Raw genomic sequence first — 16773 nt, forward strand, 5'->3', positions numbered from 1 at the left:
TTGGCTCACGGGCGTCCCCGCTCGGCGTTTCGGTATAGCTAAAGACAGTCGAAATCTAAACTTCACCGCTAACGGTAAAGAAAATTAAACCAACCCCGGGCCCCCGTTCGTTTTCACGTGACACGGAAAAACAAACGCGCGGTAGTTGACAAAATGACAGTAAGACATATAATTCTCAGTTTAAATAACTACCCGAGTCTGTGCTGCCTAATATTCTTATACCGTGAATTTACAATCGTGAAGTGCAGTTTCCTGCAATAATGGAAAAACAACTGAGAATACAAAAACGCAAATTACAGAGCGTCAGATTTAGTGTTGATACCAAAGGGTGTGCAGTTGAAAACAGTTATATTCCAAGTAGAGTTGGATACAGTTGGGACAAATGTACTAGAATTGAGGAGCTGAGAATAAGGTGCATATTTTCTAACATTTCCCTTCCGTTCTTCGTCACTTTATAGTGTCTGTTTAATTTCTTTAATTTCTTTAATCTCTGCAGACACTTGGCGAGAAAGTTCTTGAAAATATGGCGGCAGAAGACCTTTGGTCGAATCCTTCCTCATAAAGCCAAGTACCAATTATATTAATCTAAGATGCATGTCAGTAGCAACAAATTGTGGCCATTTTTTAAATCATATAATCTGTGCAATCTGTTGTTTTTAATGTACAGGTGTCACTATGACAGTGTGCTGCTGAGAAAAACATTTGAGGGATGGAAAGAGGAGTGCTGGGAATCTGGAAGGGAGTGGAGTCTTTCAGTACGTGCTGAGTGTCATTACAGGTCGGTTCATGAGACATTTACTTCAAATTTATGAAACAAACTTATTCTGTAACGAAGTGTCTTTCTTTAAGGTACCATCTGCTCTACATGACATTTCAAAGATGGCAAACATTTATGACACTGCAAGTGGAAAAGAAGAGCAAAATCCAAACAGCTCAAGCATTCGGTATCTAATTGATAGATCAAATTCAGAGAATGAATCTTTCAATATTGAGCATACCCAAATGTAACTACTCCGTTGCTGTTCACCAGCCGACAGGCGGCGGATGCGTCAGATGTGGGACAAGTGGAAACTTTTCATCCAAACACGGCGACTGAAAAGCAAAACACTTCAATTAGCACAAGAGCAATACGGACGCACAAGCCTGCAGTATGTCAAAGTTGATCTACAGATGCGCTGTTCCGTGGGTTTCACTTTTAATAATACATTGTATCCTTTAACTGGTCCAGCTCAGCTTGGCGTTTGTGGCAGTCGAGGCTTCAGCAGCATCGAAACCTTCGCGCCATGGAGGATCAAGCCCTGAAGCATCTGGCAGTGAGTATACAGAGCATGGTGAAGATTCAACATTTCTTTGCATAACATGCTTGGGGAAAGTCACAAAACCCACGTGTGTGGTAACATAACATCTTTTATCTTCTGTAAAAGTATCTTCTGCTTGTTCGCAGATAGAGAAAGAATCCAAAGCTTCTCTTCATTTCAACAGCAGAGTGAAAAATAAATCATTGCACGAGTGGCAAAATTTTGTCGCCTGTCGTCAGCACAAGGAAGCATTAAAAGGTGATCATGAATGCATCTTTCATTAAAAGATTTTGTGAAGTTGCTTAAAACAGTAGTCTTAACATTATGTGCATTTTAAAGAATATCCTGTATATATTTTTGTGTTTTTATATTATCAACTGTCGTTTAGAGGCGCCGCTCAACTTTCTCTAATGTTTTGTATTTTTCCATGACGTATGAAACGAAACTGAAACTTAACTGTAATAAAAGCGACGAGGTGGCCGGGGGAGGAGAGAGAGTCGGAAGGAGCCGAGCGTGAGTTAAGGTCTCGCGCCTCCTCTCCTCTCCCAGCCGCGGTTGCAATAAAACAAAGCAACAGCTTCTGCCTCCTTTTTCCTTGGTGCACGGTCAGTAACTAAGGGGATCTGTAATATCAGACCCAACATTTAATTGGTGCCGAAACCTGGGACCTGCATCTGGACGGACGACCGCCGCCGAACCGAAGACACCGAGAATCTGTCGACAGCGTCTCCCCTTGCGTGACGGGTCTCGTCGCTCCGGCCTCGGCCGTTCGCCCGGACACCGGGTCCTGCGAACCAGACCGGCACAGAGGACTAACAGGTATTATGCTGTTTAATTATCACGATTTACACAGAAGTTTGAAAAAAGGAACACTAAATATACTGAAGAAGTAAGAGAAAAATAGAAAAGTGGGGAGTAAAAGAGAAGCGCTTGGGCGTTGGCCCGTGAAGAAGAGAAAAAAAACCCATGGTATACATGATCCGGGCATCAAAGGGATCACGGTTTTATTAGATGAGATCCAAAATACTTTTATTGACTAGTTTTTAACTTGTTAAAAAAAAGTGTCGTTTTCGGGTGCCCGGGTAGAGGAAATTAAACGTTGCCGTAAATACGTAATAATTTACACCTCCCCACTCATTGGTTACCAAAATATCTGTGTTCAATATAACAAAGATTTATTAGGTCAGAACAGAACTGACTGCGATTAAAATTAATCGCCTAAAACACAAATCATGGTTTTAAATTAGAAAGTGGTGCACCACAGAAAAGACTAAGTGTGTGTGTTTGTGTGTGAGTTTTTGTGTGTGTGTGGTTGTGTGCGTGTGTTTTTGTGTGGGTGTGTACTTTGTGCGTGTTTATGAGATAAGGAAAAAAGGGAGTAACTGCTGCCCGCTCGGGAATACATACAATGGGCCAGTCATTGAGAAAAGAAATAGAACAACACCAGGATGTTAAATTTATTGCAAGCTTTGACGCTAATGCGTGCAAGTATCTGGAATCCTGGGTGACCAAGTATGATTTTAACCCGTCTTTGAGAGATGTCAGGAACAAAGAGGAAGTTAAGAAAAGTTTAGTGGAGAAAAGAGCAAAGAAGATTAAAAAGGGAAAGAATGTAGAAAAATTGGAAGCACAACTACGTGCTGTTGAAGTGTGGATAAAACAGTGTAAAATGAGGGCAGAAAGCATTTTGGAAAGTGAGAAAAGAAAAAAGGAAAAGACAGAAAGAAAAATGTATCAGATGAAGATAAGACCAACGGAAGAAACCGGCGCCAGACGAAGAGACAACGGAAATGCACCGGCTGAAGTGCGACAGCAAAATGATCCAGAAGAGGAAGTAAACGTCAACCAACAGCGGGAACCGCCTACCCCGTCTACCTCCTCCCCAAATTCCACCTCCACGAGTTTTGGGGACGGAGCCTCCCCTCCTATTGGAAGCCGTACAAGATCAAACAAACCAACAGCAGACGTCCTGGCTGCAACAACAAAATTATACCCAGACATTCAGCAGGTGGCAGCATATCCCATGGTAGCTGTAGCCAACCCAGCTTATGGAATGCCAAATCCTGGTCAACCTGCTCATCCACAGACCTTGCTGCTCTATCGGCCATGGACCGAAGAAGAAAAAGTAGCCGCATGCGCATCAGTTCCTCCCATTGAAGATAACGTTGAAAAATGGGCAGCTGCAATTAGAGAACTACATGGATCCTATCACCTCAATGGCAATGAATTACTAAGCGTCCTACGTCTGACCGCAGGACATCGAGTTGGAAGATTCCAAGGAGCCTTTGCTCCAGCCAACCAACGAGGCCAAGTCTACCAACCAGGCCAAGAACTAGACAACGCCCTAAATACTCTTTTAGAAAGAGCCATCGCAGTGTTCAAGAAACCACCTGATTTAACTAAAGTCCGCCAATGCCGCCAAGAACCTGAAGAAAGCGCACAAAAATATGTGGACCGCCTCCAAGACGTACTGAAACTACATGGTGGCATCGAAGAAAGCACTGAGGCACAAAGCACATACCAAACATTACTGCGGGCAACATTCCTGGATGGACTAGTGGACGGTACAGTCAATTTTATCAAGAAACATTACCACACCTGGAGAACTGCCCCGGTGAATGATCTCGTAGCTTGGGCCTCACACGCTGAAGACCTAAAAAGACAAAAAGCGCAATCATCAGTCTTCAATGCCATGCACACATTTTTTCAACATGCCTCTCCTCCACCTTCTGGACCAATTTACTACCAAAACCAACCCAATCGGGGTAGAGGACGTGGACGCGGAAGAGGAAGAGGCCGACCAGCCACCAGACAGGATGTGTGCTACAATTGTGGCAAGTACGGCCACTTCGCCCGAGATTGCCGCTCCAAACAAAAAATTGAGACCCCAAGATCTGACCACTGGGATCCAACCGAATGACGCGAGCAGGAAAGGTCAAGTGATGAAAACCCTGATGACACCAGAACGATCGTCGAGGTGCTTGACCTGACAGTCCTGTTTAGCCAGATGTCCTCTATTGACCCAGCAGTAAGAAAACTAGGCTTAGGGCCATTTACTACAACATTGAAATTCATTGTGGATTCAGGAGCACAATCCTCCGTGATCACTGATCTACCAACAGGTGTCAAATTGTCAAAAAGCACAATAATGGTCATAGGAGTGGGAGGTAGACCAGCCATCCATTACTTTACCGAACCACTGACCATTATTGATGAAGACGGAACAGAATACCCAGATCAAACTTTCGTTTACGTGCCTCGTTGTCCTGAAAACCTCATCGGACGAGATTTGATAAAAGCCATGAGCCTTGTATTAATGGTCGAAGGCTCCAGCATGGTCGTGACAAAAAGAGGACAAGAAACACCAATGCAGATGTTAGTACTAGAAGGAAAAGACAAACCACGCCCATTCTACAGTCTGGATCCGATCCAAAAAGGTCCAACATCAGTAACAAACAATCTGCAACAGATGCCAGAACAAATCCTACCAAATTCAAATTGGGTGCCCCAAACCACGTACCCACTTCACTCCACCATCCGCTTCGCCCCGAACAAAGAGGACAGAGACTTCTTTGATCAATGGTCCCGATTGACAACCATGCGGGCCCAAATAAAGGACCTAATTTGGGACGAACAGGCAGGATGGATGGCAGCCACAGTAATCTTTCCAGATTACATATATGCATTAACCACATATGAAGGCGTTGGCATTCCCTTCCACATTTCACTGGCAAAACCAACAGGCTGGAGATGGAAAGACATAGGATCAAAAATAAGAGATGTAACATGGTCCGAACAACGACTTCCGTGGACCCCATGTCAAGATGGAAGATTTAAACGCATCATGTCATCAGGAAACGTGGTCTGGAGGAAAAAACTAAACTGGGTGACAACATTTGTCCCCAGCACCCACCTAAGTACATGACATCCGGAGGAAACCACGATCCTGGCACTAAAAGACGCCATGGATCAAATACCACCTCAGCTGTGGTCAGCGTCAAAAACCGATGTGGGCCTAATGACCACAGCCACAGAAGTAACAATTGAACCAAGAACAAACTATCGCCCACGAATCAATCAATACCCACTCAAACCTGATGCCAAAGAAGGAATCACACCAGTAATCATGAACATGGTAAAAGCTGGAGTGCTCATAGAAGCCCCCAAGGTAACTTGTAACACTCCAATCTTTCCAGTAAAGAAAGCAGACACCACGACCTGGCGAATGGTCCACGACTTAAGAGCCGTAAATCAGGCAGTAAAACAGAGAGCCCCCTGCGTCCCCGACCCCCACACTCTACTCAATGCGCTGAAGCCACAACAGAAATGGTTCACAGTAATTGATCTAAGCAACGCCTTCTTTTCCATCCCATTGCACGAGTCTGCCCGTCATTGGTTTGGTTTCACCTTTAATCAAAAGAAATACACCTATACGAGACTACCCCAAGGCTATGCAGAGAGCCCCACCATTTTCTCTCAAGAAATCAACAACTGTCTGAGCCTCCATGAACACAGTGAAACCACTCAAATCTTGATTTACGTAGATGACATTCTCATCGCCAGTCCAACCAAAGAAGAAAATCAAGAAGAAGCAGTGAAACTGGGTCAACACCTGGCAAAGACAGGAAACAAAGCCTCACTGACCAAACTACAGTGGACTCAGACCGAAGTAGTTTTCTTAGGTCACATCATATCGGCAGAAGGAAGAAAACTAACCTCTGATCGGAAACAAGCTATCCTTGATGCCCCCAAACCAAAGACCAAAAGACAGATGATGGCCTTCCTAGGCCTAGTGAACTTTTGCCGTCTATGGGTTCTGGACTTCGCCGAAATAACGCAACCACTGGTGGATTTAATTTACCAAGAAGACATCGCCCTGGCCGATCCCATCACATGGACGAAAATAGCTAATGACAAGTTCAATCAGATAAAACAGACCATCACAAGCACAGGCCCTTTGGGCCTACCCGACTACAAGAAACTGTTTACCCAAACAGTGGACTGCAAAGACGGATTCATGACATCCGTCCTACTCCAACAACATGGTACACAAATGCGACCAGTGGCCTACTACTCAAAGAAACTTGATGCTGTCGCCAGAGCCCTGCCCCAGTGTGTCCAAGCAGTGTGTGCCGCAGCAATGGCTGTCCAAGCATCCGCCGAATTGGTGTTGTTCCATCCCACCACTCTACTAGTAACACACTCAGTAGATGTTCTTTTGACTCAAACAAAGATGTCATTTCTCTCACCAGCAAGACATCTTGGCCTAACAGCTGTACTGTTGTCCCAACCCCATCTTACCATCAAGAGATGCAGCACTCTCAATCCTGCAAGTCTCCTCCCAGTGGAGACAGATGGGACACCACACAGTTGCACAGAAGCCACCGAGGAAATCTGCAAACCAAGAAGAGATTTGTTAGACACACCCTTACAAGAAGGAGAAGCAGTGTTTGTAGATGGTTCCTCAAGCAAAGATGAACTAGGCAACACCAACACAGGCTATGCAGTGGTCACACAACAAAAGACACTGAAGAGCGGACGATTAATAGGAAATCTGTCAGCACAAGCAGCAGAACTCATCGCGCTAACAGAAGCATGTAAATTATTCAAAGACAAAGCAGTAACAATTTGGACCGACAGCCAATATGCCCACTCGACATTGCACATCTTTGCCGCCATGTGGGCTCGACGAGGAATGAAAACATCAACAGGAAAACCTGTTCAACACGCCAAATTACTCACTGACCTTTTGGCCGCTGTACTGCTACCCTCCAAAATAGCAGTATGCAAATGCAAAGCTCACACCTCAGCAAAAGACGCCGTTTCTGTAGGAAATGCAAAAGCAGATTTGGCAGCCAAGCAAGCAGGCCAAGACAAAACAAAGATCGTCATGCTCGCCAACCACAAAGAAACACAACAACACAACAACATTCCAAAACAAGTACTAATTGACATGCAAAACAACGCTCCAGACAAAGAAAAAACACTATGGAAAATGATGAACATTGAACTCACCCCAGAAGGCCTCTACCACAAAGAAGACCGACCAGTCATCCCCCGCAGTCTGTTCCACGCAGTAGCCACATTGAGTCATGGCAAGTCCCATGTCTCAACAGGAGGGATGGTATCTATGGTAGAACAGACAATGGCAATACCACAGGGCTTACAAACCTATTTTAAAACTTTTTGTAGGTCATGTATGGTGTGTTGTCGTCACAATGCTCAGGGAAACTTAAGACCACAGAGAGGGAAATGCCCAGTGGGCTCCTACCCATTTGAAGTTTTACACATGGACTTTATTGAACTACACAAAAGTGGTCAGCACAAGTACTGTTTAGTGTTAGTAGACTCACTAACTAAATGGGTTGAACTTGTTCCTTCAAAACATCCAAACGCCCTCACAGTAGCTAAAGCTATTTGTAAACACATAATACCAGAACATGGCATTCCACGAGTCTTGTGGAGTGATAACGGTAGCCATTTTGTAAATACCATCGTTGACAATATGGCCGTTCACTTAGGGATCACCCTAAAAAATCATTGTGCATATCACCCACAGAGCGCAGGCTTAGTTGAACGGACCAACGGTACTATTAAACTAAGACTCAAAAAGACCATGGAAGAAACCAAAAAACCATGGCCTGAGTGTTTATCTCTAGTAAAAACTTACATGAGAATAACGCCAAACCCACAAGGGATCACGCCCTTTGAGGCAGTAACAGGCAGACCCTTTGTGCTCCCCTTATGGGAAAATCAGCCATGGTCAGACAAAACAGGAGAGGCAGATCCACTGACTAAATGGTTATGTGACTTGTTTAAAGAACGGACTGTGTCAAGAGCAAATGATCTGCCCTCTACCTCTCTTCCTCCTGCACAGGAAACGGTGACCCCGGGTGACCTGGTGTTGGTGAAGGTGATAAAAAGGAAAACATGGTCGAGCCCACGCTGGGACGGCCCATTCGTTGTTCTCCTGACCACACCCACCGCTCTCAAAATCGCTGAGAGAGAGACGTGGATCCACCAGAGTCACTGCAAAAAGGTCACCGAACTCAGATAAGGGATTACCCCCTGATTCTTGTCAAAAAGAAGAAGAACAAAGGAGAAGATGACCCTTTTTCAGACATTGTTTGGACTTTGATCATTATAATGTTTATCTTATGATGTGTTATTTGTTCCTGCTGTATTGTCCCAATGTCTAAGAGATTAGTCGCCCGTATGTTCGTGGCCCAGATGTATCAATATAACTTACTACGCGTAGAGGATTATGTTGACACTGTGGAGACCGACACAAAAGTGTGACCCTCATCTTATTGTGTTTTCCTAACTTCAAATCCAGTTCCATTCTCAGACCAAGAGGTTCTCGTCACCGTGCGGTGGGGGAGTTATGGAATTTTTCCCTTTAAGTTAAGGGTTTTCGCCATTTCCTGAGAATGGTTCAAATGTTGTGAATCTTATTAATGAAGTAATACTGAGAAAACTTAATTGTTTTAGTATTTACTGATATCCTTTTAAATCCACAACAGGAGGGAATGTGAAGTTGCTTAAAACAGTAGTCTTAACATTATGTGCATTTTAAAGAATATCCTGTATATATTTTTGTGTTTTTATATTATCAACTGTCGTTTAGAGGCGCCGCTCAACTTTCTCTAATGTTTTGTATTTTTCCATGACGTATGAAACGAAACTGAAACTTAACTGTAATAAAAGCGACGAGGTGGCCGGGGGAGGAGAGAGAGTCGGAAGGAGCCGAGCGTGAGTTAAGGTCTCGCGCCTCCTCTCCTCTCCCAGCCGCGGTTGCAATAAAACAAAGCAACAGCTTCTGCCTCCTTTTTCCTTGGTGCACGGTCAGTAACTAAGGGGATCTGTAATATCAGACCCAACAGATTTGCCACTCATCTTTCACTCCCTCCGTCATTCAGCTGTTGCTAAGCACGTCGCCCGTCTTCACCTGATGAGGGTGAGCTGGAGCGTGTGGAGGAGCGAATGGCATCGCCAACAGAGCAAAGAGGAGCGTTTGCAAGCCGCTGGACAGCTGGCGAGTCGGGTATCTCAACGTAGAGTCTTGCTACACTGGAGGGCGTGTATCTTTTTTAAAAAATTTTTTTAAAGAATTTTCTTTTCGCTGCTTCAACCTACAAGTACTTTTGGGTTCTTGAACTCTTCAACAGATGCGACATGGCGCAAAGAAAAGGCAGACAAAGGCCAGATGGCAAATCAACACCACCACCATCGCCTGCAGGTCAGATCAAGAGAGTCAAGCCATTGTAATCGAGTAGTGATATGTACCTGTACCGTACCCATGACTTTGTGTTCTTCTTGCAGTTTGCTGCACTTCAGGCGCTTTCTCTAAACGTGTCACACAACAGAGCTAAACGGCTAAACACAAATACAGCAGTCCAACATCTTAACCAGACTGTAAGTTATTGTCACTTTGTGCTACACTCAGACACTCCATTAGGTAGGCTTTCTTCTCTCTTTCCAGCAGACTAGGCACAATTTAGCATCCATCCATCCATCCATTTTCTTGGCCGCTTTTCCTCACAAGGGTCGCGGGGGTGCTGGAGCCTATCCCAGCTGGCTTCGGGCAGTAGGCGGGGTACACCCTGAACTGGTTGCCAGCCAATCGCAGGGCACACAGAGACGAACAACCACACTCACATTCACACCTAGGGACAATTTGGAGTGTTCAATTAACCTGCCATGCATGTTTTTGGAATGTGGGAGGAAACCGGAGTACCCGGTGAAAACCCACGCAAGCACGGGGAGAACATGCAAACTCCACCCAGGAAGGCCGAAGCCCGGACTCGATCTCACGTCCTCTGCACTGGGAGGCGGACGTGCTAACCAGTCAGCCACCGTGCTGCACAATGGGATTTAGCAATTTAGCATTTTTCCTTAAAATTGCTTGAACTTGATGGCAATTTTCTATTATATTTTTTCAATTTGTTCACAAAATACATATATAGTTATACAAGTGTGCCATGGCACCATGGTTGGGGCTCACTGTGTAAGATACATGTTGTGTTTTTGCATAGGTCCTAAATAAGCATTGGAGGCTGTGGAAAGAGCGACTGGAGGAGGCTGAAGATAAACCTCTCCAAGCCTTGACAGACTTGGCCCTGACAAACTACAGGTCCTTTTAATTTGTTAATTTTGTTATAAGTATTTACTGTAAACATGTTCTGAATTTAATTGTGGCTGCTTCTTTTTGCCCCCTTTTTCAGGAGGTACCTGTTGAGCCGCTCTTTTGACCACTGGAAGCGGAAACTTGCACAGAAAAGACGCATGCAGGTGTTGATGTCGAACATCAACATATTGCAGAATAGTCTCATTCAAATCCACCTATTTTCTATACGGCATGACCTGTTCAGGATCATGGTGGAGATGGATGTTGGAGAGATGCTAGTCTTTTTCCCCGGGTGCTGTCGAGTCGTCAAGGCACCATGAAAATGTACACACGGTTCATCGGATGTTCGTGTGCTGTTGTGCAGGAGCTGGAGTGGCGAGCTGACGTTTGGTTTGCAGAGCACTGTTTGGCTCATTATTTCAACTCCTGGTGCGAATATATTTTGCGGAGAAGAGTGAAGAAAGACAGGAGACACAAGGCAGATGTCTATAATAAGTGAGTCCATTTCCCCTCTCGTCACTATTAATCCTGTCCAGAGCGCAAACATGATTTTCCACCCTTGTTTTCAGTCAGCGCCTTTGCACTTGGGTGTTGTACGCCTGGCGGGAAACGTCAAACAAACAAAAGGATGAGATGCTGTTGCTGCGAATTGTATGCTGTGACTTTTCTTCATTTTATGAACCACTCAAATTGCCTTTCTGAGCCTTGTAAGTGTGAAATGTTGCCGCTGATGTCGAGCGATGTCTTCCTCAGGCTATTCTTCACGAAGAGCAAAGCCGCGTGCAGAGAGCCTGGGCTCAATGGAAGCAACGGGCAAAGCAGAAGGACGATCTTCACTGCATGAGATGGGCTTTGGATAGGTGGAAAAAGGTGCCTAACCTTTACACTCTTGCTACCATCTTTTTTTTTTTGCATTACTATAGTGTGAAAAGAAGTGTTTCTGTTTTTAACAGCTCATATAAATCTTGAGTTATATACAGTACTTGTGGTGAAATGGTGTCCTGTAACAATCTATTCTTGGTTTCAGTTTGTTCAACGACAGAAATTTCAGCGGTGCCATGAAAAAATCGTCAAGCAGGGCTGTGTGGCCCGGAAGGTACACGCAGTACACAAATGACGTTAACATAACAATGAATCCGTTTCAGCGTCAAGGCAATATGCACAAGGAGATCAAATGCAACAGCTGTATGCAAATTCTGTGTTTTTTTTATATCCGCACAGTCAAAGTGCTATTAATTTAATGGTATTTTTATATCAGTGTATTTTTACACAACTACGATGAACATAATGTTAAATTGGTACCTGTCAATTGAGCAATTTTGGCAGATTGTAATTACAGATTTTGTATTGGATCTACTTTGAGTGTACTGGTGTATCTAATCTTATGTCTGTTATGTATAACCGATACATAACTTTTTAAAAAAAAAAAATAATAATCTTTATCAACAGTTCCAGGAGAGCCTCAAAACGTATGCACCGACAGAACGAGCACTCTGGCATTGGGCCCTTACACTTCAAGCCAAGGTATCACCTACCTGCTTCATCCCTGCACTAAACATGAATGCAGAATGCAGGAGGGTAGTTGTCTTAATGTGTTTTTTGGGGAAACCGCTGCAGGTGCTGTACGGGTGGAGGCTATGGGTCAGAGAACAGCGCGGGAAGAAGGTGGAGATGTTAGAAGCTGCCCAGGTGAACAAAATCCAGTTGTCTTGGTGTGCTTTAAGGGCAAGTTTGTAGCTTGGGGAGGTGCACGCTACTAAGACTTTCGATTGTCTTAAACGGCCCTAAATCAGGTTTCACAGGCATGGAAAGAAGAAGTCAAGTGTGTGACGCCTGAGAAGAGAAAAACATTCAACAGGGCTCAAAGTTCTTTAAATCAAGGTAAGAATAAAGCACATGTAGATAAAGAAGAAAAATACAATTATGACAATTAGGTTCACATGTGACATAATTAAAGTATTCAAAATTTCTAGAGGTGACCGGCAGCCAATCTCTTTCTCTCTCTCTAACTAGAAACCTGCCATATACTGTAACACTGCTACTATTAAGTATTTATTAAAAACAGCAGCATAACACTTTCGGTTGGTGCCAATCATCAGATTAAACAAACACAACAAAAGGCAAATTTCACTGGCACATTCACGATATTGATTCAAGCCCGATGATGACTGCAACTTCAAATACAACACATGTAACGTGTGACTCTTCTTATATTGTTGTTCCATCTCTAGTGGAGCTGTTGCAGAGAGAACGACTGGCCACAGAAAAAGCCCGCAAGCATTATGACTCCAAACTGCTGAGGAAAGCGCTTAGAGCATGGAATGAGCATCGCCGGACATGCCTCAAATATCAGGTAAGATTTCCCAGCTAAAATACAATACAATACAATACAGCCCTCTGCTGTCAAATCTCCGCATGACAATTTGATGATGACACAGGTGATGAAACGACAAGGAATCTTGTTGCTAAGACTGAAGATGTACCAGACCTACTTTGCACTCTGGAGGAGGAAGGTTTGCTTTTCAAACACTAATCACACTCGCTGATGAATTTTACACACATGCATTTATCCCATTCAACAATTTCATTGATTTATTGTAAATAATAAAATGGAGGGAAAAAAGCACAAAAAAAGAAAAGTCAAATACACCCTTATGAGATAATTAGTTCGGTAAGTATCAGCAACTGATTTTTTTTTTTAAGTTACAATTATTTATTATTAATATAAATAAATAAATACAAAAAAATAATAAAATTATAAAAGTATTTTGTAACCATTTGCAAAAACAGGAAGTCCGCCATTTTAAATTTACTTTGAAATTTGTCACTATTTTTGCCCTCATATAGAGGTCCACACACCTATTTTTATTTTTATTATTAACTTCATCTGTGAAAATCAAACGTGGCCCTTCTGCAACATGTTTGCCGACCTCTGTTTTATTTGCAGTTGTACAGATTCTCTAAACCCAAGATCACAATCAGAAGCATATTTTTTAAGTCAGTCAGTACCTCTCTGACCAAAGCTCGTCATTATTACCAGTGCCAAGGAGGTTATGCTTTTGCAGTTGCTTCGGCAACATTGGTTCGTGTATAAATTAGATTGTGAATGTGTGCCTAAACTCGTGTCAGATGGGTATATAATCCATACATTTAGTTATTCTTCATGCCACAGTTCCTGTTGAAAGTCAAGGTGTGTGAGCAGACAGAGCAAGCACTCTGGCATTGGGCCCTCACTCTTCAAGCTAAGGTATCACCTGCCTGCTTCTCTCTTTTTGCTTTAAAACTCAGCGTTGACAGCTTGATTTGTCCTAATGGATTTTTTTAATTTTTTTTTTTAAATGCTGCAGGTGCTGTATGTATGGAGGCTGCAGGTCACAGAGCAGCACAAAAAGAAGACAGAGGTGTTGGAAGCTGCTCAGGTGGACAAAGATGAGTCACAGAGCAACACAGAGAGTCTGCTTGAGCCTGGAATGCAGAGAGATGAAGAACCAGTGAGTTCATGCTTGCTTTCTTCAACTAAATGTGCCCCTTTCAAGCAGCCTGCTTCTTTTCTGTAGCAAAGTCTCCACATTCAGAGGTTGGTGAAACGCTGTGCCATGAGGTGGAAGCAGCAGGCTCTATGCAAACCGCTGAAAACGACCGTGACTTTCCATCATCCTGATTTGGAACCTGAGTCTCCATCTGACTCAGGGGAAGGTGCCGCAGACGACAGCGAGCTGTGAGTGCATAGCAGCTGTTAGCAGCTTTTAAGTATTGTCAAATTGATGATATCACGTTGTCCTTTCGCTCCAAGAATCCACCCCTCAATGCGACGCCAGCCTCGTCGCTGCGAGGAAGTGTTTGAGCCCTCAATGAAAGTATTACCGCATGATGGGTAGGACATACTTTATCTTGATTTGTTTCATCATATATTTTAGGCAAGTTTAGTCATATCTGCAGATAGAAATTCCCAATACTATACAGAAACGCAATATAACAGAACCTAACTGTTTTTTTCCTCTTTTTTTTCTGGAGAGCTCAGTATTGTTCATTCTGTAATTTTACCGATTTGACATGTCATCATCATTGCGCTCCTTTTTATTTATTTTTTATTTTTTTATTTTAGTATGTGGGTGATTATGTGTATGTGCGTGCGAGTGAGCGTGTATTCATTAGTTCACCTAAAACCTATTAAAAAACAAAATCCCAAACCGTTCACCAAAACCATCTCATCTGGAATGTTTTATATTTACTTGTATCTAGTAACAAGACAAAAAAATGTAGATCATAGTCAAAATTCGGAAAAAGCTTGATCTATGCAATTATTTGTTCATCATCATGGCACTAAAAAGAAAAACAAACTTTTTTTTTTTCAGCTTTCAAACATCTGCAGGAGCAAACCCACAACTCTGGCAGCACGTTTCTTCACAGACACATCTTGCACCGTCATCCTCCTCCCTCCATCATCCTTCCATTACTTTCAACATCGCTGGTCAAAGCGGACACGTGCCTCTTGTGTCACCCCAGAAATCTCCAGTCTCCATCTTGGACCCGCCTCAGACATCCCGTGAGCTGCTCCTGCCTCCTACTGCTTTTATGAGCACAGAAAATCCGGTAATAATCATCACTGAGATTTTGATACTTGAATTCACCCACCAAGTCATCCACCTATTTGTTGTGTATGTCCCAGTTTGGACGCGGCAACATCTTCAGTCCAACAGCGGGACCGAGTTTAGAACACTTTTCATCAACACCTTCAGGTACATCTACATTAACTTTCCACTCTTTGGCTTATATAAATCATAAAAAAATATTGTGGTGTCTCTTCAAGACATAAACCCGAGAGAACCAAGCGAAGAGTCGGCAAATGATACAACGTCATCGCTGATGAGGGAGCTATTGAACATCCAGCAGGACATGAGGAGCTTCCAGCAGGATAGAAAGCAGCTCAGGTGAGCCCCTTTACAAAAACAGCGTCCATCTTGTTTTTCTGTTTTCTCGTACTTGGTTGTTTAGTGGAGGCTTTTTTGGCTGCCTAGACTCTGGCAGAAGGTGAAAGACGCGTTGCAGAGTTGGCTGCAGACGAGTGGAAAAGATGAGGAAATGGAGGACAATTCAGTTTGTCAACAGGTGAAGGAGGTAAGCAAGATTTGTTGGTTATGCAAGACAAATGGATAAAACATGACTCTCAGGTGATAATTTGCGTGTTGACAGCTGGAGGAGCGCATCGACAAACTGTCGCATGAGCTGGGAACGCGAAGGCTGACGATGCGTTTTCACGCGGAACGGCTCCAACATTTACAAGCTGTCCTCGACCGCTCGGGATTTTCTTCTCTTTATCGGCAAGTGCAGTTGTGAACGTAACACTTTACGCGATGGTTGGAAGCAGTTTAGACTTCTCAGGCTGTCTTTCTGCAGTTAAGTAAATTAATTTTATTCCCGTTTTCTAACAGTGTACTGCAGTCATCTGATTTTTTTTTTTTGTCACTCAGGACAGGAATCTCAGGGATTTAAAAAAAAAAAAAAAAGCATTTTACGTAGATATTGTAGAATCAGTGGAATGGAATATACTGGATATCTTTCACATTCCTGGCCTTATTCCAATGTATTGTACTGTTTTACAATCAGTAACGAGATATGAGAATTTAATAGAAAATTGCCATTAATTTCATGCAATTTTAAGGAAAAATGCTATATTGGGATATATAGGTCTTTCTTTAAAATTATATAATTACATTTTTTTTTTTTTTTATGTATCAATAGTACTCGTGATATATCAGTATTTACTCAAAAGTTGAATACTCATATAGGTATGGGTCTGAAGTGGTATTGAATATCCCTATTAAAACTGAAACAAAATTGTGTATTAAAAATTTTAGATGTTTTCCTTTCCCATTTCAATTTATATGGATTTTCTAAAAATGTCATCTTTTTGTCTAACAGTGAATAAAAGCACATTTACAGTACTTGTAGGTATCTTGCAATGTGTGTTGTCTTTGCTGCCATCTTGAAATTTTCTTCTTAAAATCAATACATCACCAAGTAGATTTCTTTGAAACACCAAAAAATTCCATCAGTGACACGTCAACAGAATTACCATCAGTAGATTAACTCCATCGCATCAATAAGACTTTAAATGGAAACACACTCTTGTTGAAACTAAGTTGCGTCACGTACTGTTTTGAATGCCAATCTATAGTCATCATTTTTGATGGATTGTGGGAGCACATAAGCAATATGCTCCTGACAGGTTGCCATCTCGGTCTTGCGCAACCACGTCCCACTCAATTTGGAGTGTTTATTAGAACTCACACTGCTAAACTGGCAAACTCAACATTGTTCTTCACAAGCAGGACAAACTATTTTGTT

The 16773-nt window shown here is 42.9% G+C and overlaps 1 protein-coding gene across 5 annotated transcripts; it reads left to right on the forward strand.

Annotated features, from left to right (window-relative positions):
* Positions 1 to 30: 30 nt before the first annotated feature.
* On the forward strand, positions 31 to 16370 carry sfi1 (SFI1 centrin binding protein). Of its 5 annotated transcripts, none has more exons than XM_077573222.1 (30): positions 37 to 412; positions 497 to 568; positions 668 to 778; positions 850 to 944; positions 1031 to 1148; positions 1229 to 1331; positions 1445 to 1556; positions 9218 to 9379; positions 9467 to 9537; positions 9621 to 9713; positions 10334 to 10431; positions 10523 to 10589; positions 10790 to 10920; positions 10995 to 11076; positions 11179 to 11295; positions 11453 to 11521; positions 11875 to 11949; positions 12043 to 12114; positions 12219 to 12306; positions 12657 to 12778; positions 12864 to 12938; positions 13598 to 13672; positions 13773 to 13916; positions 13983 to 14143; positions 14219 to 14278; positions 14781 to 15018; positions 15095 to 15164; positions 15236 to 15356; positions 15444 to 15543; positions 15619 to 16370. In XM_077573222.1, exons 1-30 carry the CDS (start codon positions 261 to 263, stop codon positions 15760 to 15762), a joined length of 3198 nt encoding a protein of 1065 aa, XP_077429348.1. In that variant the 5' UTR covers positions 37 to 260; the 3' UTR covers positions 15763 to 16370. The 5 variants fall into 5 exon arrangements, 4 of the variants coding, with proteins under 4 accessions (XP_077429348.1, XP_077429349.1, XP_077429346.1 ...); XM_077573220.1 differs by having other exon boundaries at positions 45 to 412; positions 14219 to 14299; XM_077573221.1 differs by having other exon boundaries at positions 50 to 412; positions 1229 to 1313; positions 14219 to 14299.
* The last annotated feature ends 403 nt before the right edge of the window (positions 16371 to 16773 follow it).

This window comes from Vanacampus margaritifer, chromosome 8, assembly GCF_051991255.1.
Source record: "Vanacampus margaritifer isolate UIUO_Vmar chromosome 8, RoL_Vmar_1.0, whole genome shotgun sequence".
In the NCBI taxonomy this organism is placed as follows: domain Eukaryota; kingdom Metazoa; phylum Chordata; class Actinopteri; order Syngnathiformes; family Syngnathidae; genus Vanacampus; species Vanacampus margaritifer.